Genomic DNA, 25357 nt, shown 5'->3' on the forward strand with positions numbered 1-25357 from the left:
ACAAGGCAAATGTTGCCAACTGGCAGCATTTAAAAGGCAACAATAGGAAACAGGTCAGACGAAGCACTAATTCATTCAGCATAGTAGAAATGCAACTGCTCTGCAGGCTTCTTCATAAGACGAGAAAAAGATCAATTACATATAGTTAAACCTATGAAAGAATAACTAATCCATAGCATTTGAAAAGTAGCTTTGTATACCAATTTCCAGACAAAACGTAAATATGATTTGATTTCTTGCTGAGCATATTGCTCTAATTTTTTTAGTACTTGTATTGTTTTGTATTTTTTGTATTACATACGAGAAAATTACATGTTGTTCAAGTGCCCACTTCCTTCTAAACACTGGCACCATTAAATTAGAGCTATGTTAACAGTCACTGTTAGAGAAAAAAAAATCCCAAACAAACAAACCAAAAGTTGTCATTGTAGTATGGCAAAATCCTGCTTTGAAAACTCAGGTAAATAAAAATACAATTATGGCAATATACACCCAGAAAAGTTTTCATAAAGCACATAAAGTTCCATTGTACCAATTCCTTTAGGAAAAAAGTTTTGCAAATGTACATCCAATGCAGGTGTTAAACTACAGTTCTACATCATTTGAGTTTAGGAGCTAGTGTGGCGACATTTGATTCTTATTTTCCAGGTGACACAATAATATTCACTTAAAAACAGTGATTATGGGGCAACAATCACAGATACATATACACTTGCAACTACACCTTCAAGTAGGTCACTGAAGATACATTTATGCTGATAAAATTACTCAAAGGGCAGCTATATACATTCTGCATGAGCTGCTGAATAATGATGTTATCAATTAGACTTAAAAAAATCTTTTACAGAGCAGTTTCATTTCTGAAAATGGAAATTCATTAAAAATTATAGCAAGAATTACAGAAGATGAAATCAAATCTAGCCTTCAGATTATTCCCCTAAGAAAAATTGTACTGCTTATTTTCTAATTGTTTGACTTGACAAGGAAAAGTTATTTAGGAATATTTTACTGATGAAACAAAGAGGCACAGACATTGTAGCCAATAATTAAATATAATTATATCATAAAAAGACAGACTTGAAACTTCAAATAACTTGGAAGAATGATGAAGTGTGTAAGCAAGTAGTAGGACAGACAACGTCATTCAAAAACTAAGAAATTAGCTAAATTTTCAAATTCATTAGAGGTTTATTAACCTAAACTGTCTGGAGAAGTTCTGGATATACGGATCCACTTGACTGTATGTATTTAACCCTCAGTTTCTCATCCGGAAACAGGTATCAAGGATGTGAAATGAACAGAGCAAAATTCAAAAAGCTCAGAGATCCTCAAGTATGTTAATGACCTCCTGGGAACCTCAATGGAGGAAAACACAGAAAAAGTTTATATCACAAAAAGAAACAGAACGACAACTCGGAACCGTACGGTCAATATGCAGACAGAAGTTGCTGTATTTCCACGCTTGCATTTGCATTCTTTTTACAAAATTTGGATTTAGGGCTATCAAGTTAAATGTTTGCATTTTTATACAGAACAAGAAAGAATTATCTCCTTGATAAACCTATGGTGCTATTCTCAGCTTTATCCCTCCCCTTAGGTCTGGGGTTTTAAATTTAAAGCCCTCAAAATATTACAATCAGTTGTGGTGCTGGAGGAAGGAGCTTCGATTGCAGAAGTATGTTCACACCTTCTTAACCAGCTGAGACCAGGTAGCCAAACCACATTGTTAGCTCTACAAGAAAGTAAGAGATGGAATCTTAAGAAACTATTCTTTAGCATTTTTAAATTGTCAACCATGCAGTAAATTAGATTAACTCTAACCTGGAACAATCTTGCAGTGATGAAAAATGGACAGGATACTAACAACAATAATGTTACGATAACATCTATTTTTTGGAGTATGTCTCCAGTATTTAGGTACCAACAGCTTACTAATGAACACAGTCCAAAGGTTATTTCTGATACTAGATTTGATTAGGAATTGAATTTTTCCTCCCTCGTAAAAGAAGTTGCTTTTTCACTGAAAGACAACATTTTCAGAATCTTTTTTCAATGAAAACCCAAATATTTTCACCACATACAGTTTCCATGAAAGTATTTTCAAATTTAAGTTAAATCTGCTTCTGCATTATTATATTTACATGATATCTCAAAAGGTCTTGTTTTAGCCTAATATTTCACTCCAAGAAAGCATTTGAAAGATGGCTTTGTTGAAATTTGTGTACCATAGCTTTCTGATTGGAGGAGAAATTCCTAAATGCTGGCTTGGGGCAACCTGCCTTTTAGAAGAAAGAATCCAATAGATGTCTAGCCCTTATACAGAAAACTGCTGAGAATTTTTACCCAATTCCAGTTGTGCGGATTCCCTGCCTTCCACTTGTGTTCATACAATAACCTTACAGCAATGGTAGCAATTACTTGCATGTAAAATAATACCATTATTACTATACACAAAGAATTTGTAGCTTCTCATTTGCTAAATGAAATTTGGCAACTAAAACCAAAGGTCAGTATCATATGACAACACAGGAGCAGAGCAACAGGAAGAGTTCCGCAGAACAGTGGAAAAGGCTTGGGAACTTCATTGCTGCTATTCTGAATATGTCTGCTCTAGCAGCAATGTTTGTAACGATGCAAATCTTTCTTTTAAATCATTTTTCTGTACTAGCATATACTCTCCTTTGGAAGCTCTGCTCTTCTGATTGGTCTTAGAAGCCAAACTTCCCTTTCACAGTAGTTTTTGACCTCAAAAAAAGATGGGATGACTTTCGTTGATACAAGACTAAGCATGGAGACTTTTTTTTTTATTATTTGACAACATATAAAATAGCTATAAAAGAATCTATAAACTTCTTCTGAAAACTCTGTAATCATGCAGGTCTCTATTTAAACTGAATAACTCTTCAAGACGGACTCTTGGGATGGTTTTGAGCTCTATAGACCACCTACATTTAGCTGTCTACATACGTGTTAGATGTCAAAATTCCTATGAAATTCAATGGAAGCCTAGCAGACATATCCAACAGACTCTACAGAGCTCACTCAGCAGCAGATATCCTGCCCCCACGTCACATGCTGGGCACCTCAGCAGGCTTGGAGGTTCTACTGGCACAATCTGCAAGGCCTTGAAAAAGAACAATAAACCCAGCATAGTCCAGACCCCTAAATATGGGTGTGGGAGGGGGGTATCTCAAACTCATGCTTAATATCTAGCTAGTCTTTTTACACCAAAGAAAAGTCCAAGTCCTTCCACAGAGCGTGGGGGATTGTCTATATATGGGTACAAACAGAATGAATGAGAATGATTTAGTATTAGAATCAAATGTTGAACTTCTTAAAATGTTAAATACTTCTTTCACATTGCTTTATTAACATATCCACTATTTTCACCAGCAAAACAAAGAAGAAAATTAGGATTGTGCTGTGATTTCCTGGACAAGTTAAGAGGCTGTGCAACTTGGCACATGTTAGTCATAAAAACTGACCTTTTCTGCAAGATAATTGTAAAAAAATGATTTTATTGTCATGAATTACAGATCCAAGTCCTTCCTGTTGACTACATCATTGAATTCCATTGTAGGACCTTCTCACCCATAAATCTTGCCACACAGTAAATTTGGAAACTTACAAGTAATTCTCAAGTGTTCACATGAAAACATGCACTCTGAATGCATGTGTAGTAATACATAATAAAGAAACTCAGCGCAAAGCTTTTCAGAACCAAAATTACAGGCATCAATCCAATAGTAGAAGTTATTTCGGCTCTAGTTTCCTTCTAAAATTATCAACATCAATGAAGAACCCATACCAATGGGATTCTTAGAAATCATATTTTAAACATTTTATGGAAGACACTGTTTCCTCTCCAGGTTTTAAACATCACCAACCACGGACAACTTGATCCTGTGGCATTTAACTCATAAATAAGAAAAAAAAATAGATTTTTTTAATCTACGTAAAAAAAAATTAAGTTCTGACCATTTCACAGACACCATTTCCGTTCTTCAGTCCTCAGTAAAAGTCACAGACTTTGGACCTACAGACATCTATGCTGAATCGCTAAACCAGATCACCTCTGAAGAAGGACCATGCCTGAACTGCCTGGCTTGAGGCAGGACAGAAGAAATGCTAGACCTAGGAAAAGGATATGCTGAATACTGAAGTATGAAGGCCCTATATGGAAAGCTTCCATCCATTCAACGGACTTTCTTTAGGGAAAGCAGACAACTGATATATATGTTCACTAGACTAAATTTGTCCACACAAAGAAAGGAAGGATACAAAGTGAATCTCTGAGACAAAATGCACGTTTGGCTACTTGTTACCACCTATGTTGAAGCCAAAAGCCAGGCTAAAAGACACATCATTTGTATTTTGCTTCTTTATTGCGATGCTTTTCTATTTGTTTTGTGTACTATATGTTTTTGTGCTGTTGTGTCTGTGTGATCATCTTGCTTACATCAATATTTTCTTTTGAATAAATATACTTCTATTTATCTCTGAAATAGTTAACTGTATAGGCTATTTCTTCCTGCATGTTTTCCTACTGATAACTTGTGATAGGCATTAGGTCAATAAAGCTGATGGGTTTCATATGCTATATGTATCCTTAACATTCAAAGGAATATTCAAAGGAAAATCTTGTTCTATACTGCAAGACTATCATTGACAACCACCCACAATGTGGCTTGAAATGTCACAAAACTAAGTTTATTCATTTTGCATGACAGGCCATTTTGTCCTTGGATTAGATCTCAGCACCACGAAAGCATTTAGTCATCATAGTTTATGGTTTTAACATCAGCTCAGATTCAAATGAAAAAAAAGGTTTATTTCAGTCTGAAAGAAAACGAGCCAATCAAAACAAAAATTTAAGCCAAATTCTACTAAGTACAAGATGCATTTGTATTTAACGTTGCTTGTTTAACAAAACAAAGCAAAACTTTATGTGCTAGTGTCCAATAAAATCAAGCATCTTAGCTTCTGTTACCTTGTTATTTCGCTCTAGAAGCCATTTGTTTAGCAAAGAGGTTCCTTTGAAGACAGCTGATATAATTATCATGACCCAAAATAATAGGAACTCTTACAGACATTTGATAATATTTTAATAAAGAAAAATGTTTAAAATTTGTAATGAGCATACCCAGAGTTTTATCTCAGTACTCCAGAACATCCTAAATAGAAGGCTTACTTCTTTTGACTTTCTTTAACTTTGAATGACCTTCTTCTTTCTGTTAACAAAAGACAAAGAAACAAAAAGGGCAAAAACCAGTAAAGCAAACAAAGCAGTAATACTAAGCTAACAGCTCAACTAAAAAGTTGTTTCTGAGTGAAATGTTTAGTTGAATGATATGAGAATTAGTTAATAAAAGTTTTTATTTGCCAATGTAAATATAATTTAAGGTATGCTTATAGGTACAGCGGCTAAATAATTAAAGCTAGAGCTATTTTTAAAAAACCCTTTTACATGCTGGCAGCCAGGACTTTCAAAACCAACTGATCATTTTTGGTGTCCAAATTTGAGATAATGGCAAAAGCTTGCTCTTTAGAGAAGTGTTTAGCAGTGTTCGCAGTCAGAACCATTGAATTTTAACCTGGAGTGAGGAGGAATCAGACTACTAAGCATCGCTACTACAGTTGATAGACAAGTCCCTCTCCTATTCCCGAGACTCCAGCTGAGGCTTCCTTAGAGCTGTGCATCCACCTCACTTGGCTCCAGCCGTGGCAGCACTGCACTGGCAGTGTGGCAGGCAGACAGTGAGAACTTGCTGTCTCCTGCCACTTCCCAAAAGTAGCTTGCAGGGCTCAGGCTGGTACCCGTGCTACTCATAGCCTGCCTGGAGGGAGAGGAATGGCAGCAGACACTTGTGACTTATCACTAGGACAGGACAGTTCCACTTCTCCATCTCAGCAGTGCTGCCAGACCAGCTATGAGCTCTCTGCTTGTCTAGTCTGCCCAAGCTGTAGAGCTAGCTCCATGATCACAAGCCCTAGTGTGGCTGAGTCCTTCCCAGTAGCAGGCAAAGGACTTCAGCACTTAATTCATACTATGGTAGAACGTACCATATTCAGTACACAGACCCCTGGGGTTGCTATTCCTACAACCACAGTTATTTTTAGTTGCTGTTTTTCTTTTCTTCTTTGTGAGACTGACTCCTGACTCTACTGCTGTAGCATTGCTGTATTGGGCGTGTAACTAGTGACTCAGTTGTGGCCCTGTGGAAGGGCCTTTCCCAGCTGCGGTTGGATGGGGCCAGCTCAGAGCAGCTGGGCTGGTGTTTCCCACACCAACTCCTCTCTTCCCTGCTGCAGCATAAGCTCTAGGGTGTGAGCATGTTCCTGCAGCAGGCCCCAAGGCTGCTCTACTGGCCCTTTCTCAATTGCATGGATAGCACAGACTGTGCTCTTTTAATTGCCATTAAGTATTACAGAACTACCTCATATTTGGCTTTAAAAACATAAAAAAACCCCAAACAACAAGTAAAATATGACAAAAACGCAAATTAAGAGGAGGAATCTGAATTAAGGATATATACTCAAGTTCTTAACCAACAGTTAATGACTACATTTGACATGATAAGTTTATACATTGTGACATGTGACTGGGCAAAGGCACCTCAGATTGAGCCTCAAATGGTAATGAGACCTCAAACGGACACGTGGCTGAGATGAAAAACAAAAGGCAAGGGAACCTGGGTGAAAAGGAAATTAAGCGCATGCAACTTGTCCTTCTCTAGGCTTATTTTGCAGAATTATTGCACAGTACTTTCCATTGGCTATTATCACAAATCATACATGTCTATGTAAGAAAATAGACTTGTACTGAGCATTGGAGACTCGAGACCTGTTCTTTCTAATCTGCCTAATTCCTAGGTAATAAAAACATTAAGAATGTGGTTGTAAGGAGAAGAAGAAGACGGAAGACACAGCTGAGTTTTAAAGAACTGATATTTAGAAACAGAAGTGTAGTCCAGTAGTAGATGAAAGCAATATTTAAGAATCATCAAAACTATTTTGAAGAGGATTTGGAAAGTACACACTACTATCATTTGAGCAGAATCCAGAGGAAAAAGTATGAAAAAACCCAAATGGTATTAGGAAACTATACAATTGCTGCTGCTCACCTCTCCTAGTAAAACAATAACAATGGAAATATGTTAAATAATTAAGAGTATATACCTTTTAAAAACCTGGAATGAATTACAAATAGTCTTTTGGAACTCATTTCTACAGAATGCTTCTGAGTTCAAGCACTTAACATGAGACACTCTGAGAGTCAATGAGAATGCTCATAGTTACACTAGCCAGGATAAAACTGGTTTCTGTACAATTTGAAAATCTGCTTCAGAAACATATTTACATTAAGTAACATCATGAAACATTTTCATTTTAGTAGTATCTTTTGCAGGAGACCAGATATTAAATGCACACTTGAAGTCACAGTAACATAACTAATGGTTAAGGCAAATTTTATCCAGAGTAGTCTCAATAAGATTTCTTGGTTTCTCTATTTTAACTGGAATATGCTAAAATGAAAAAAAAATATTCCTTTTTATCTCTTAATTCAGGTCCTTGTAGACTCAATTAAGGGTTGTATGTGTGTGGATTTTTTACCTGTCTTTTTCTGCCACAACCTTTCTTTACAGATGCTTCCATGTTGCTCTCCTTGACTGAGGAAGTCAGTTTTGAGATCAAGGTTTCACATGTCAGATACTCGTTCCCTGTAATCATCTTAAAATATGAAAGTTTACACCTTCATTAGCAAAAAAATCTCGGCATTCTTTTACTAGTTAAAATTAACTGCTTTTTAAAAAGTTCCCTCACTACACAAAGTTGAAATAACCTACCAAATTGCATTTTACAGCTGAAAAAAGTGATAAGCACAACACATTTCATCCCTGTGCCCAATCTGTGGGATATTGCTCTCATAAAAACTGCACTGAAATCAGCTCAGCTACTTATTTTATTGAAATGCAGACAGAATCATGGAAAATTTAGGTTGTAAAGTACCTCTAGAGGTCACCTAATCGTAACTTTTACTCAAAACAGAGCTAACTACAAAGTTAGATCACATTGCTTTAGGCCTCATCCAATCAAGTTTTGAGAATCTGAAAGGATAACAACTCCACAACATCTCTGTGCAACTTGTTCCACTATGTAAGATAGTGGATAGTGGAGTGGATAGTGTTCCACTCTCTCAAGATTTTTTTTTCCTTATGCCCAGTAGGAATTTTTCCTCTCACAACTTGTGCTTTTAGTGAAATTGTAATTAAACTTGTATTTGTAAAACTTCTATGTTTGTCTAACAGCACAATGCCTTACACACACTGCAGTCAGCACCACACAATTGATGAGGTTTGAGATTCCTTCCAGGACCTGTTCATTAATATGGTTTTGTACGAAGACAGACTGAACACTGAAAATTTCACCATATTAACCTCACACAAATCTTGATAAACTGTCTTAAAGAAAGGAAAACTAATTATCTCACCTTAAAAGTCTCAAATAAAAAAGCGTGTATCTCAGACAAAAAAGTAAATCACCTTCCCTTTCAGGAAAAAAGCAGTGGTGTCTGAAAACATTAACTTATATGGTAGAAATTTCAGAAAACCACATGAGTGACAGTAGAACATGATGAACGCCATGCTCTTCATTGCTTAACGTTGTTGTAGAATATACTGAATTTGTGAGAACCAGTGAAAATGAGCCCTCTTGTTTACTGTACCTGTTCAAAGGTAGATTTGGAATGACAACTGGTTGCCTTCGCGATAAAGTCCTTAGAACAGCACGCTGCTTCCATTTCTTCATTTTTGGCGAAGCACACTGTATCACTTAAGACAGATTCATGAATATTTAACCTTGCTCCTTCATTTGATCTCTTCGTTTGTTGCCATGATAAACTGGAATTTGCCACTTCGTTGTCTAATTTACAAATCTGCAAATGTACTTTCTTTGACTGGTGTTGTTTCTCAAGAACCTGCATTGTATTTTGACTTGCAAACTTTTTTCCCCTTTTTGCACTGGGAGCAGGAGATGCATTTCCATTCAGACTCAGACTGATGTTTGATTTCTGAAGCACTGACCCAACATTCTTAAGAAAGCAGGGAGAATTTGCTTTTTTGTGATTGACTTCACTTGAAGCTGAGTTATCAGAAAAATAAGAATTAGACATTCGTCCACCAGACTGTGTTTTCCATTGAAACACAGGTATACCATGTTTTGTGTATGTTTGTGCATTCATTACCTGAAATACGCTGCTGTCAGTAGGATTTTTGACTGACGAATTTCTAATGGGTTTGCAGACCTGAGTTGTGCTGGACTTGCACACACTCAACATAGAAGATGAAACTCCCATAATTGGTTTTGGTGAACGTCTTTCAGCATTTTCTCTTTTCCTCCCATTCATTTGATTTGTGACCTTTCCATTCATTTGCATCAACGTTCCTTTGAAAATTGGTATAATTTTGCTGACGTTTTTTGGGGGGAGTTCAAAGGCTGAATTTACAGGCATTCCTAAAGATTTCACCACTGATAACTCTGGCACTCCTGGTATTTGCCTATTCATCGATTTCTCTGTGGCTTTAATGCGAACCTTTTCTGCACCCTTACGGCTACTCGAAAAACTGTGTGTTTCCGGCTCTTCGATCAAACGCTCCATCCAGTGGCTGTTTTCCATACTGCATGGTGGAGAAATTCTAGGCCAAGTCTGTTTCCTTGGAGGAGCCTGCGTTAGAGACACTACACTCACCGTCTCACCAGCCAGTTTCATATGCTTAGATTTTATTTCCTGCAAGAAAGAGAGTTGCTAAACTGAATGGACCGGATTGAAAAATCTGATAGTGCCACCTAATGCATCACTATATGATATCAACCTAATACACATCACAATATATAACCATACATTTTCCTGTTTTGAATTAGAATGAACTACATTTTTAAACAATACTTTGTTGTCACTATAAATGAAGACTTGTTCTCTCCTCCCCCCAGTTCTTTGTTTATAAACTATGCTGGATTATCGTATTTCTCAGAAGGAAAGACTTAAATTACAATCACTGTCTTGGTTTAGTGCTTTCCAGCTGGGTAATGCCCACCCCTTTTGAGGGGGTCCGCAGAGACTTTGACTGACAGGGCTCCTCGCCTCCTAAGACATCTAAGGGCATCTATATTCTGAGCACGAGACAGTTTGGATGTCTATAAAGACTGCAGATGACAAAGGGGAGCCATTCTAGCTTTGATCACTGAAGAGACATAAACAGGAACTGCTTTCTGAAAGAGGATTATAGTATTTTAGAATCTCTGTGATTTCTGTCACTATTCTTTGTTCAGAATTAATTACTTCATTTCTTCTTTCACACGCTACTACCAAAGAAATTTGAGTCTCAGCCTTTGTCATATCCTCAAATTGAAGGAGTTTTGATTGCTTGCCTCCGTTCCATCACCAGCCACGGAGTAAAACTTACAGCTTGAGTGGTTTTGAATTGATAAGTCCACAGAACTTTAACTTTTTCTAGTTTTTTAAAAAATAAATTTAAATAATAACATCAATAATAAAATAACAATTATTATTATTGTTGTTATTTATTTAATAACAATAATTTTTATTTTTATTTTTATTTTTATTTGTTGTTGTTATTGTTATTATCATTATGGAAGAGATGTCAGAAAGTTCTGGATATCCAACTGTAAAATAAGGTCTATAGAACTGCAAATATTGATAGCAACTAATTGACACTAAGTCAATTTTTTTAATGTATTTGTGATGTGAACAACATAACAATGGCAAATAGCAATATAATATTTACTTACACATTTAATTAAAAGTTATATGATTGATAGTTCCTTGTGGTGAAAAGGATAGTTTTATACTCTTACTGTATTCCGAATATGACAAAGACTACTTCGTATCATGAAGAAAGTACATGTCATTAATATGTTTATAGAACCATAGAATGGTTAGGGTTGGAAGGGACCTTAAAGATCGTCTAGTTCCAACCTCCCTGTCATGGGCAGAGAAACCTTTCACTACACCAGGTTGCTCAAAGCCTCATCTAACCTGGCCCTGCATACTTCCAGGGATGGGGCATCCACAGCTTCTCTGGGCAACCTGTTCCAGTGCCTAACCACCCTCTGAGTGAAAAATTTCTTCCTTATATCTAATTGAAATCTGCCCTCTTTCAGTTTAAATCCATTGCCCCTTGTCCTATCACTACATGCCTTGTAAAAAGTCCCTCTCCAGCTTTCCTGTAGGCCCCCTTTAGGTACTGGAAAAAACCTTACACGCACCTGAGCCCTGGAGAGTTCCTGTGTAGCGTAAAGTGCTTTACTTGTCATCTTTACTGGAAATCCACATAGATGTGAAAGATTACGCTTCATGTCAGAAATAAAAGAGTTCAACACACTTTCTGAATTTGTTCTAGGGAAATACTGCACTGGCTGACTTCGAATGCAACTTAAAGGGTACCTGAGTAAGTGTTCAGGGATACGTAACAAGTTTCTTTACATTTCTACAATTACGAATCATCTTCATTGAGAAGAGAGCATGAACATGTCTAAAGCTTTTTCAAAAAGGAGAACAAAAGCACTTACTTTCTTAAGGGACTGAAGCTTATAAAGTTACAGGACTTCAACATAAGTATACCATACTAACCTACTATAGTAAAGATTACTCAGTATAAGTAAACCTTAGTCTAGTCTCTCCTAGTAGGAAAATTCTCATTTAAAACAAATCTTTGATGGCCATATTTTTAAAGGAATTTGACTCTTCCTTTTACATCACCATTTAGAGTGGCATTATCACGTTTACAGAAGCTGCGAAGGGAACTGATCTACTTGACTTAACTATTATTCAATACCAGGACAAAGAGACTTTACTAAACATTTTGTTCCCATTTGCCTAGTAAAACAATTCTCCGCTGACTCCTATGAAATTATGGAAGAAGAAAATGTGGCACAATCAAAAATGAAAATTTAGATCTTTGCTAGAAGTGTAGTAATGGAAATGTAACAAAAATATTCTGAAAGGATACGTAAAGAACCTTTCGCCTATTGGCTTGAAGTAAACATTGAAGTATATTTTTTTCTCTTCAAGATCCTCTGGAAGAATATATCCATACTTAAAAAAAAAAAACAAAAACATGAATGCATATTGCAAATACAAATTCAATAGGTACAAAAAAGGGAGGGAAAAATGAAAGCAGTGTATATGATTTCTTACTAGATTCTTCCAGTGCATCTGCAATTCTTTATATGAACAGAAAGGAGATTCTGGAGGAATTATGTGGCTGATGTTTATGATCTGGCCCATTTTCATGCTGTGCACAGGTAAAGAAGGAATGCTTAGCAAGGATGTCATAAAACTCAGCTGAAAATATACTGGACTTTTGGAAAAAAAAAAGTTAATCTTATTTTTGGCATTGGAAGTACTTATGGATTATTTTTATATTTTGAAGACTAATACCTTTTGCTCATAAATTTATGACAGAACAAGAGCAATATTTCCTGATATATGGAAAATTACCTGGCACCTACAAGTCTAATTTCCCTTGTCTGTAATACTCACTACCAGTGAATGTAGAACAGAAGCAAATACATCAGCACTTCTCATATTTTTATGCTGAAAATCATAGATGAAAATAGAGATAGTTTATGGCAAAGCTGGAAATATGTTGCTTCTTTAAATTGACGCTTTCTGCTAAAGTTATATTTGAGAAAAGTTAATGATATTGCATATCACAAAAGTGGCAGAGAGATTACTAAAACTGAAATAATATTTAAACATGTAATTTATGATTCACTGATTAATTTTTCTTTCTCATTTTCCATAACATTGAGACAATGTTCAAATTCACAATTTGTATGGTAAACATTCCACGAAATGCTTGCTTCTGCCAAAATGTAAACAGACTCCTACCTTGGTAAAACATAGCACCAGTTACTTAATATGGAATGTTGGTGAATAACTGTATTTTCATTGCTGTCAAACAGCTTTAAGGTGTCCACTGAAATATCAAAATCTCCCAGCTTAAAATAGCAAAAAAAAAAAAAGGTTATTTGCACATATTTCTACAGTAGTACAAAATTAAAATTTTCAAAAATATTTATGTATCACAACACACCAAAGCTTATGCACTACTATTCTTCTATCAGCTCTCACAGACTGTTTATTTCAGAAGATACTCCCATTATCAAATTGCACACTATCTTATGTTAGAGCCTACATTTCTAAAAGTTACGCAAGTACAAAGCTTAAAGGTTCTTGAAATCAGTGAGTTTTAAACTTTATTTGAAGTGTTTCAATAAGTAAGAGTACAAAAGGAATTTATCAAACTAAGAACTGTCTCACTGCTATGCACATTTTTATAAATTCACATCAGAAACCCACATCTGACAATCTAGTAATGGCATATGCCACCTTGCCTAATCAAGTGCAAAGATCCCAGCAGTAGAATTAATGGAACCTAACAGTTTCACCCTGTGAGATGTCAAAAAACACCACACATTTTCACAGGGTGAAAATATTTGACTGTAAGGGCCAACCAAACACTGAGATTTGAGAAACATTTTCCCTTCCTGTGGTCTACCAGGGTTTGCATTTATTCACTGACAAGAAAATCTGGCCATTTCTATTCTAGAAATGTACTAAAATGATCAAACTGATAAGGAAGTCACATGTTGATCACTTCCACAATTGCTTTGTGTCACAACTGGATTCCTAAAGATAGCCTTAATGTTTATGCTATCCAACTAGGTCATAGAAGAAATCCTCTTTTATTCTAAGAAAGACGAGTTTGGATCAAAAATACTTGTTCTGGAAGAAACTAGCAAGCCTGACAAATATGCCCTGTATGTATGGACATATTCAGCAAAGGCGACGTGGCTGTCAGAAAGGACTGTAACTTTTCAACCCCAACCACGATTTCTTAAACAATTAATTAATTATGCTTACAAATAGCATAATCCAGGCTGCTCTGATATTTTGGAAACTGCATAGAAAATGAAGCAGATTCCAGAATAATTATATACAAGGACTTTAAAACATAGAATCATAGAATGGTTAGGGTTGGAAGGGACCTTAAAGATCGTCTAGTTCCAACTTCCCTGTCATGGGCAGAGAAACCTTTCACTACACCAGGTTGCTCAAAGCCTCATCTAACCTGGCCTTGCATACTTCCAGGGATGGGGCATCCACAGCTTCTCTGGGCAATCTGTTCCAGTGCCTCACCACCCTCAGAGCGAAAAATTTCTTCCTTATATCTAATCTAAATCTGCCCTCTTTCAGTTTAAAGCCATTGCCCCTTGTCCTATCACTACACGCCCTTGTAAAAAGTCCCTCTCCAGCTTTCCTGTAGGCCCCCTTTAGGTACTGGAAAGCTGCTATAAGATCACCGTGGAGCCTTCTCTTCTCCAGGCTGAACAGCCCCAACTCTCTCAGCCTGTCTTCATAGCTGAGGTGTTCCAGCCCTCGAATCATCTTCGTGGCCCTCCTCTGGACTCGCTCCAGTAGCTCCATGTCCTTCTTAAAACATAGTGCTGACAACCTACCTGTAGCTTCACTTTTAAAATGTTACTCAAAACTGTCTACGTACTACAGTGAGACAGGGAAAGCCTTCTAGAAAACACTGCTAGCAGGAAATCTAGAATCACAAAGACACTTCACTACTACATTCTGTTAGCATTTTTGAAAGGTGTCTTAAATAGTCTAGAGTCTCAATTTTACAAGGCCTACTAGAATACATCAATATAGAATCATAGAATCATAGAATGGTTAGGGTCAGAAGGGACCTCAAAGATCATCTAGTTCCAACCCCCCTGCCATGGGCAGGGAAACACTCCACTACGCCAGGTTGCCCAAAGCCTCATCCAACCTGGCCTTGAACACTTCCAGTGACGGGGCATCTACAACTTCTCTGGGCAACCTGTTCCAGTGCCTCACCACCCTCTGAGTGAAAAATTTCTTCCTTATATCTAATCTAAATCTCCCCTCTTTCAGTTTAAAGCCATTGCCCCTTGTCCTATCACTACACACCCTTGTAAAAAGTCCCTCTCCAGTTCAAAGCCTTTGCTCCTTGTCCTATCACTACACGCCCTTGTAAAAAGTCCCTCTCCAGCTTTCCTGTAGGCCCCCTTTAAGTACTGGAAAGCTGCTATAAGATCACTCCGGAGCCTTCTCTTCTCCAGGCTGAACAGCCCCAACTCTCTCAGCCTGTCTATGATACGGACGTTATGCACTTATAACAGATGCAGATAGTCAATGAATATGATTACTGTCATAATGCAATCAGAAACAAGCACTTCTAACCCTATCTTCTTGCTAATTGCAAGTCAACTAACAGAAAAGAAGATTATTATGACAAATACAGTCATAGAAAACATAACTGTTTTATACCTCAGGAGGTGGCAACCGAATTGAGCAAGCCTCCGCACTGATGCAAAGCTGTCTCTCTGATACATTGAGGTCTATAACTAAAATAAAAACAAAGCACAAAGCCCTGTTTTGAACTACAGTTCATCTGTTAGACAGAAAGCTAAACCAAATATTTATTTAAAGCTATTGTTAGTCAAAACACTGTGTTTGAAAACCAAAAGGCCAGACTTCCTCAGCATAGAAATTAAAATGAAATGCATGTTAACTGTGAAAAAATAAAATAATAATGAATTACTATCCATACAGTACACCTCCTTAGGAACTCATGGCCATCCGTGCAACTGGTTGCTTGATACTCATATCCTTCACACACAAACACTCATTTTCAAAGCAAATGTAGTTCTTACAGCCATTGGCTGTACCGAGCAATCCAGCCCAGCATTATGCATCCAGAAGTGGTCAATAGAAAAGACTATATGAGCAAGGCAAACATTTATTGATGCATCTCCAGAACACCCACCCAGCTCTGAGCAAGCTCTAGCACAGGGACTGGACATCTTATAGTCCTCAACATATGTCCCTCTTACAAATTTAGGCTCCAATATCCCCAAATGCAATCTTTAGCTTTCATACTGGGATAAAAATATTGCTCTGTAATTTTTGCAATAGCTAAGCAGCATGCTTTATGACTTAACTTTTGTGAACAGCAAATGTCGTACATACAGGACAGTTACTATAGCTCATTTTCCTATCTATTATTGTGGAACTTTCACATCACTTGCAAGACTCATAATTTGAGGCAAGTGCATTTAATTGTAATAATCATAACTTTTAAATAGTAAATTTCACTCTATGGCTATATATTAATAGTAGAAAAATAACTTTTTTTTTGTGAGTAATTTTTCAGAAGTGCAGTTGAGCTGAAAACTGTTAAAAACAAAGCGTCATCTGCCATCAAGTGTATTTTGACAGAGGTTATTTCAGAATGAAAAACGAAAAGACGTCGTGTTGGTAATACCAAGACCATGGCAGTACGAAAGCACATAACTATACTTTGCTCTCGAAAGTTTACCATTAACAGAATATTGCACTTACCAACAGCATTTTGCCTTCCTGCATGAGACAAAAAATCTCTTCCTTAATAAATAAAATAGATAGACATTATTTTCTAAACCATATGCCTAATGTCTTTATGCAAAAGGAAAGGAGAAATCAGAGTTTCTTTTGTGTGTGCCATGAGTGCTGAAAGGTTTGGTTTGTTCCTTTTAAGGAGAGAAAAGCCTCTCTATCAATTAACTTTTCACTGATTCATTAATATCTTATATAAAAAAGACAGATACATGAAAGAGTACTAGTGGACAGCAACTTATACATTGTTTTTTCCTCCCACTAAGGCATTTATACACAGAATTATTTGCAATTAACTAACAGTTAATAAATTTCTCAAAATTAAAGCAAATCTGTATAGTATTACTACATATTTTACCATATATAATCAGTTTTGCCCAGCTTCAGCAACATATATGATTAGACAAGCTACATGTACCGGGGTCACGTTGCTGTTAGTCAATGTCTTTTGTTGAAATCAGTTTATATCAGCCACCATCCAGCCCTCTACTTCTCTGAATTTTATTCAGAGAGCCATATATTTTGAAGATACTGAAAACAAGATACTGTTAATATTGTAGCTGGAAAAAAGACAAGAATATATACACTTTTCTCAATGTATATTTGGAATGATCGATACAATTGCTTTACTAAATAAAAGCACATCACAGTGTCTGAAACACATCGGCTTTTCCATACTTTTGTAATTCACATTTATCCTACAGAGGAGTTATTAGAGAGATGTTAGGCAAAGAAACTACCATCTAAAAAGACGGAGCTTGGTAGAAGGAGATGGTCTGACAGAAAAATATTTCTGTGTAAGAAAAGCATGCAAACCATCTGCAGAAGTGCCACTCATGAAAGAATGAATCTGAAAAACAAGCCCAATTTTTAGAAGACATTTACTGTCCAATGATATTTGGTTTGGAAATTATTAATCTGGTATGTTGCGTTCAGTTGAAATAATTATTTGATCTATTAGTAAGATGAGGAGGAAGATGAAAAAGTGAAGGATACGTCCATTCAGATTGTTAACTTGGATAAAGGAACAATAAAATGCAATCAAAGAAAAAAAAAAATCACACAATAAATTACTGAAATAATTTATTATAACAAATGAAATAACGATGGAAATGAAATGACAGAAAATAAGTGCAACGATAACTTAAAACTCAAGGCTTGATCCCTGACCCAGGTGAGTCAAATACCTTGCACCAAGAGATGACCAGCCTTGTTCCATCTGGGTGCAAGTCTGGCTGTAAGTGTGTAGGAGAGACAGGTTTGGAGAATGGCTGGACTAACTGTTTGTGGTGCTTCCAGCTAATCACATCAGTGAGAAAAGAAAAACATATTATTAATAATCTAGCATATTTTTTTAAAGGCTTCAGTCAAAATTTACTGGAAGATACCGATACTGCATACTGAAGCCAAATCCTAGTATATGCTACACATCTTTCCTTTTCATCTGCTTAGCTACAAGAGGAAGGTAGCACAACATTTGATGCAGGCAACATGTAGATTTCATGTACCACCAAAGTTAGGGGCACTACAATTCATTTCATGTTTTCACAAGGCTGATAATGGACTTGGGGAAGAGATTAATTGAACTATATGGAGTATTTGCTAGATACGCATCACTTTCCAGACAGTAGGCATAACATGCAAAATTTAGATATATTAACTCCGCTGTCAAACTCAAGACCAGAGACATTTTCTTGCAATCACAAGAAAAACAGATAAACGTAGCTTTGTTCACCCAGCAGTACTACTTGCCTTACTGCTTGCCTGTCCTGAATAGCTTTCTATTGACAGTTAGAATTAGTCAAGAAAAAGAAAATAATTACAATGGATTAAAAAGAGTTAACTAACACACCTCCAGGAGGATGTTTCTAATGAGATCCGCAAGGATCTGCTTGTGGCTCATGGTTATTAAATATACTCTGTACTACTAATCTGCTGGTGTTGGAAAATCTAATTGTGACAGGTCAGCTACACATCAACATACAGCAGTTTTGTAAGGTAAGCATATCTGAACAGTAGATGTCTTACCAATCCAGACATGCATTCACACTTCTTGGAACAAAATAAAATACACCCAACTGGCTATGCAAACGAATCACAAGAGCCACTGGCTTTGATTACAATCAGCCTTTTGACTCAGCAATTTTAATGCATCCACACATACATTCACGCAACCCACAAACACTGCATAGAAGATAGCTAAGCATATGCACAATGGTCTAAAAATAGCTCATGATGTTAAGCTCATGAGTTCCACTTTTTCCTCTATGTTTTCGTTTTGTTTGTCTGAGACTGTGCTGTACAGGCTGAATAAACCCAAAATGTGAATGGGGAGACAGTTCAGCTGTCTGAACACCCCTGCCTGTGGAGCAGGGCACACACAGAGGGGGTGACAACAGCAGGGGAGCTGCAGGTCTTTGGCCCAAAGGGCAGGTCTGTTGTTGCCTTGAGGTCAAACCCCAATGCGCCCGAACAGGATAAGGACTCCATTGCAGCAGAGAAATCTAGTGAAATTGCTCAGGAACTTCTTGAAACTTTTGACTCTGGCAAAGTATACTTACTATACCCCAATTCACACGAGAGATATTTTGTCTACGAGACAGACATGAAACTTTGCTCCTGTAGTGCAAACTGCATGCCTCATCAAAAATACTCATCTCTGGCAACAGCGATTGCAGGCAAGTGTAACAATCTTAGGAACTGTGACATCTTTCAGCACGTACAGTAGCTCCTTGTTTCTCTATGTAGGCTTGACATATTCCTGATTTGTAAAATGGTATCTAAAAAAAAAAAAAAAGTCAACTGTCTGAAATTAAGGGACGTTTTAGCAAATCATAAATTAAATTCTGGTCTATCAGTGACTTTACCTAAGAAAAACATATTAAGGAATAGTCAAAGCAAACATTGTATCCTGTATTTTAAAGGAATGATAACTAAAACTAGTTCCGGCATTTGTCATAGTGTAATCTCATCTCTAGCTAAAGATAAACTAACAAGCAAGCAAAAGACTGCCCAAAACAAAATCACAGAACTCTGCTCCTGCTGCTCTCATTGTGAATCAGATGGTGTCTTACCAATTGAGTCCGTTCTGTTCCACAAAATGTTCACCATCTGAAAAGGCCACTTCATCAAAAGAGTAGAAGACATAAGCTGTCATCTACATTACTAATGTCCAAAAATAAAAGTTTGCTTTAAATTACATAATTATACTTATCCTTGATCCTCAAACAAAACTTATACTTCTTAGAGAAATGTGCGCGTATGTGTGATGGATACACTTGACTTCTAGTCGGACTTTAGTTCGGGCTGACCAAGAAGCAACAGGTCTCACATCCCTGGGGTGAACCTGCGAGCTGGCAAGCCCCTGGTCCATGTACAAAGGTGTGAAGGTGCTTGAGAAATATTTTGAAAGGTAGTTTTGAAACCCAAAAGTACAAGATAGCTAAAGTAGAGAACAAGGTATGAAAGCTAAAACGAAGACATCTATCCTGTCTGTACTATTAACTAGCAGGCAACTACTTCACTTTATAAACATTACAATCAGGATGGGCCTAGTTTGAGCTCTCCCTGAATGGCAGCTGGCCTGCACACCAGGTGACTCTCTCCTCGAGCAGGGACACCTCTCAAGGTTAGTGATTCTTTACCTGGGACTAAGGGATCCTTCCTTACCCAAGGCAAAGAGATCCCTTAACTGCGACAGGTCCTCGGTAAATGATTGATGGCATAATGAATTAATACTATGAAACTACTAATCCATGTAACTACTCAGATATTATAAACATTGTATGGATAATTCCATCAGACATGAATCATTGACCAAGCCTCAGAAGAAGATTGGACCTAGCCACACCTAGGCTCCAAAAAGGAGTTTAGAAAGCAAGAGGGTCCACTCTGAACCTCATGACTCAAGGGGAGAGTCCTCTTTACTCTTCACACCTCTGGCCTCTGCATGAGCCATTTTAACTCAATTTTCCTTTCTATGTTTCTTCCATGCAGTAATTAATAAGATGAATGTTGCCACAGAACTTATTGAACTCTGTCAAATTATTATTTTACCTCAATAAAATACATTGCTGTTTCTCTCCTTTGAGTGAGGTGCATTCTGCTCATCTGTGACAGTATGTAACTACACACAGTTATTTACACAGTGATACTGACCGCCATTACAACTGAAATTTGATGTAGTGTTCCAATAGCAGGTGCAGAAAGGATGTCTTGATGTAGGAATAATAACTGTCTATTAAAAAAAAAGAGTAAAAAAGAAAAAAAAAATCCGTATTTTATTTTCTCAGTTTAAATTTATTTTCCTCCCCTTCTGCAAACATAATACATTCCATTTTTAACCGGTTTTCAGTGGTTCAGTATAATATTCTGGACTACTCCTAGTTACTTGCTCCTAATCAATCCACAGTGGTTGAAGACAAAGACTAAAGGCCTTTGGCACAAAAATAGAATGCTCCAAAAGTGTTCCATTTAGCAGAATTTCTCGTTTCTTCCCTTTCCTATTAAAGGGAATGTCATAATTCTTGGTGAACACTAAAGAACATACATATAGAATCATAGAATCATAGAATCGTTAGGGCTGGAAGGGACCTTCAAAGGTCATCTAGTCCAACCCCCCTGCAAGGAACAGGGATATCTCCAACTAGATCAGGTTGCTCAGGGCCTCATCCAACCTGGCCTTGAACGTCTCCAGGGATGGAGCATCCACCACCTCTCTGGGCAACCTGTTCCAGTATTCTACAACTCTTATGGTAAAAAATTTTTTCCTAATATCCAACCTGAATCTACCTCCCTCTATTTTAAAACCATTACCCCTTGTCCTATCACAACTGGCCCTCCTGAACAGCCTCTCCCCATCTTTCTTGTAGGCCCCCTTGAGGTACTGGAAGACCGCTATAAGGTCACCCCGGAGCCTCCTCTTCTCCAGGCTGAACAGCCCCAACTCTTTCAGCCTGTCCTCATAGGAGAGGTGCTCCAGCCCTCTTATCATCTTCGTGGCCCTCCTCTGGACCCTCTCCAACTGGTCCATGTCCTTCTTATGTTGGGGACTCCAGAACTGGACGCAATAATATGAATATGAATATGCTTTCCGAGTATTCTTTTCACTCAGTTTCAGCCTACATAAAGCAATATGATAGCTCAAAAGATGCACCTAAAGCGTTTCAACTTTGCAAGTGAACACAGATTAGCTTTAACTATTTATTAATTTGAAGTAAGTGGCCTTGTTAGCTTTAGCTGGTGACATTTAAAACAAAATAGAAACATGGGGTTTCTCCCCAATAGTCTGCAAGTCCCACACCAAAAAAAACCCAAACTATTTAGAACAATTTTATACTGTTCACTGCCAAAGAATTTTGCTGATTTTATAACAGTTAATTCTTGTACTGCTAATAAAACCTTTAAATAACAACGACGAACAGCTTCTGAAAATAATAACACTCAGAATTCTTTACCTGCAAATCTTTATCTGTGCACTCCTTGTCTCAGTTTCCGGTATCTGAGAACTCAGTGTTACTGTAGTGGCGCAGAGTTTTTGTAGCTCCGGCAGACTCACAAAGAACAGAGACTGGTGCCTGGTGTCATTCATGTTATATTGTTGATTGCCCCAAAATGGCACCTGGGTCTTAAAAGAAAAAAAATAATTCATTTTTATAAGGCAGATATTTGTTTACAGAACTTTGTAAGTATATGGTATCAAGTAAATGAATAATCAATTATCTTCTGATTAAGATTAGGTAGGCAATATAACATAATTTGGCCAACTAACACAGCTCAATATATTTCTGCTACAAATAACGCACTACATTTGAAAAAATAATTATTTATAAGAGTCAGAATATTCAGAGTAACAACAAGGACAAAAGCATCCTTTTCCATCTTCTTCTCAGTCTACATTGGGGCTAGAATCTATCCGGGATCCAAGAGCTGAGGAATCCCTCTGTGATATTGGTTGCCTCCTGTCTGGCAAGAAAGTTTAATTCTCAAGAGCTCAACAGTGATCTCCTCACCAAGTCATAGAAAGACCATGGCCGGCCTGTCAGAGAGAATGAAAATCACAGCAGCACAGAGGCACACTGGCTTTTCCTTTTCCACCACACCAGACTCCCTTCCTCATAGTACAGGAAACTCATCTGCTCTCTGCTTAAATCCATCTTTCTTCTAAAGTGACAGGTGAATGCCATGTTCTAACCTATGCAGAACTGAGCACAGTCTTACATCTGACTGAAAGCTGTACTAATCCAGAATCGCACTCAGCTACATGATTAATAATGAACACAACTTGTGCTCCCATTCTTGCTTTCAAAGGAGAAATGAATGAAGAACAGCATTCCTTCTTGGTGGGAGTTTTTAATAGCTACACTCCTACATATTTATCAAAAGATGAAGAACACATAGCTGGTATTTGGAGTGGAATGTAATTAGACACATAGTGGTTCTACCACAGCTGTCTCTCACATCCTAAGCTTTTCCTTACAACACAAATTATTGACTATATTTTATGTTCAAGAGTATGAGGTAGTTTTGGGCTCAGGCCACAATCATTACCTTGAAGTGCACATGACCTGATATTTCACGCCAAGTTAGAATACAGAGTACATGTACGTTCACTGCCCTACCACTGAGCGGATGTGCTGCAACTCCATCATTTTTGGAAACTCCAAAAAGAACCAGAATTTCAGACTGTGATCCTTTAATGCAATACTACCAAATTTCATGTGAACGGGAGTAATATGAAGTCAGGGCTGTTATCTGGCTTGTTGGATGCCTGTTGTATGCTCCTATGTATTGCAGCACAGGACAGGCTCAGTATAAAGTAACTAGAATATTTATGACAAAAAAAGAACATCTAACATTTTATTATTTAACAAAAATACACCTTTTAACTATAGCACCTTTCTCAAGTGTTCAAAGAAAAACAGGCAGGTAGGAAGTCTGCTTGTCGTGAAAAGTCGTGAACAAACACTGCATACCAGAAAAAGCTGTTTTAATTGTTCTCTCCCCTCCAAACCCTAAGATCCTTTTGGGAAATGGTCTTACCAGTGCAGTGAAGATAGCAATAAATGTTTTATTTCCAAATTTTATAAAGTCACCAAGCATTAACCTGAAAAGCAATTTTGCGAATTGTGATGAAAAAATTATGAAACATTTTTTGAGAAACAATGTCAAAGATAACTTTGCAGTTCCGATTTTGCTTTGCCTTGCTTACAGTGTAACATGTTAAAAAGATTAAACTCAGTCATTCCCTGGAATAATCACAAGATCAGTGTTTCATAACTGTAATTTTTTTAAAAAACCCACATGTTCCCTTGTTTCCTACCCTTAAAGGAAAATACATTTCAAGTTTTTTCTAGCGATCATGAAAAGCAGATTTTTTTTTTTAAATGCCTGCCAAGATTATCACTTCATCAGAGAATTCCAGAAGCTGCAGCTAAAGTGAAATTATCATTTTAAACAAATGAGGAAAAAAAAATCTTGTCTGTTTACAAACACAGAAAAGAAAGGCTGGGTGCTCAGCCTTCATAACGTTTAAAAGCATCCTAAATGGCCAACTGGGGATTCTTGTGGCAAAAATGTTGTAAAACACATGCTGCAACGCTCCAGTGATCCGCTTGCTGTTTGAGGCTGGCTCCCCTCTGGGAACCACTCAGCGTAAGTTAAATCTTCCCAGTCATCTTAAAAGCTAATGGGACAGAGCGCTTGCAAATGGTTTCTCCCTTCAGGGAAGAGGATAAAGAGAGAAGTACCAGTTAACATAGAACTACCAGTTATCAATCATAGGAAATAAACCAAACTGCCTTGTGTACAAGTAGGAGAACTTAACATGTGTGAGAGAAAAGGCACCTTTAGATGCTGATAATCGCGACACATGAACTTCAAACCACCACAGAGCTGCTCTAAGCTGAACAGGACGTAGGTCGGAGAATGGCTATCGCTGGTTTTCAGTCAGAACAGGCAGTTAAATCACAGAGCTTGGCAGAGATATTTGTTATTTTCAGTCATGACTTGTAGACGGAATGAAGAATCTCCTTATTAAAGCTGAGAAGGACACCAAGCTGTGAGGAGCAGTAGCTACTCTACCCGTTAGGCTGACTGTAATGAACCAGAGATGAGATGTGAAGATTGTGGTAGCATTCAGCAAGGAAGTATGAAGCTGTCCTGCACAGATAACCAAAAGCACACGCACAGAGTACACCACTACCTGAGCACCCACTTCGAGGAAAGGCGTCTCCACAGGTCACACTGGGTAGATTTTACATCACTGCAGCTATGATGTAAGCAAACTCCACAAAAAAAAAAAAACCAAACCAACCCTGGCCTGTAATCACATCGGAGCTATGGCTGTCGAGGCACCCAAGTAGCATAGGGGCAGGACCCAGATTTACGGAGCCGTAGGGAACCACCTGTGGCAGGGCCGCTCCTCAAGCCGCCTCCGCCGGGCTCCCTCACAGGCGAGGCCGGCCGCCGCGCGCCTCCCGCCTTCGGCGCGAGCACCCGCCGCGCCCGGGGGCGCTGCGCGCGAGGCGGGGCGGGTGTTCGGGGTTACCGCGCGGCAGGCAGGCGGGCTGCGCGCGCGACCTCCCCGGCCGGGCGCTGAGCCGGTGGGAAAGCGGGCAGCAGAGGTCAGGGTGCTCCGGGCCGGCACGCGAGGCGCTGGCCCGCGTCTGCCGCCGCTCCCCCGCGGAAAACCGGCGGCAGCCGCGGGGAGAAAAAGCAGGTGAAAGTAAAAGATTGTCTCGTCACGAGGCGGCCCGGCATTCGCCGCTGCCGAGGGCGATGAGCGGGAGTAGCCTCCCCTCGCAGCACGCTTCGCCCGCCGCGCGGGGGGGGGAAGCCGCAGGCTCGGAGCCCGGCGACGAG

General features: G+C 38.1%; 1 protein-coding gene across 1 annotated transcript; it reads right to left on the bottom strand.

Moving 5' to 3' along the window:
- Nucleotides 1–1404: 1404 nt before the first annotated feature.
- On the bottom strand, nucleotides 1405–24766 carry C3H18orf63 (chromosome 3 C18orf63 homolog). Its single transcript, XM_086608534.1, has 15 exons — nucleotides 24699–24766; nucleotides 21952–22121; nucleotides 20654–20732; nucleotides 19219–19275; nucleotides 17683–17794; nucleotides 16463–16504; nucleotides 15389–15465; nucleotides 12914–13023; nucleotides 12218–12314; nucleotides 12030–12115; nucleotides 11287–11464; nucleotides 8726–9787; nucleotides 7615–7731; nucleotides 5144–5231; nucleotides 1405–1732 (listed from the first exon to the last, which is right to left on the bottom strand). The coding sequence occupies exons 2-14, from the start codon at nucleotides 22083–22085 to the stop codon at nucleotides 5175–5177; spliced, it is 2208 nt and encodes a 735-aa protein (XP_086464660.1). The 5' UTR covers nucleotides 22086–22121; nucleotides 24699–24766; the 3' UTR covers nucleotides 1405–1732; nucleotides 5144–5174.
- Between the last annotated feature and the right edge of the window lie 591 nt (nucleotides 24767–25357).

The sequence above is a fragment of the Tauraco erythrolophus genome, chromosome 3 (genome assembly GCF_009769465.1).
Source record: "Tauraco erythrolophus isolate bTauEry1 chromosome 3, bTauEry1.pri, whole genome shotgun sequence".
Lineage (NCBI taxonomy): Eukaryota > Metazoa > Chordata > Aves > Musophagiformes > Musophagidae > Tauraco > Tauraco erythrolophus.

What these genes read in the sequence shown, in the direction of transcription:
- C3H18orf63 (XM_086608534.1), bottom strand. Translation starts at nt 22,085, where the DNA reads ATGAATGACACCAGGCACCAGTCTCTGTTCTTTGTGAGTCTGCCGGAG. An exon ending in AAATTTCAGTTGTAATGGCG is followed by an intron (nt 19,276 to 20,653) that starts GTCAGTATCACT and finishes TTTTTTTTTTAG; the next exon opens with ATACCATTTTACAAATCAGG. An exon ending in CCAAATCTACCTTTGAACAG is followed by an intron (nt 7,732 to 8,725) that starts GTACAGTAAACA and finishes TCATATTTTAAG; the next exon opens with ATGATTACAGGGAACGAGTA.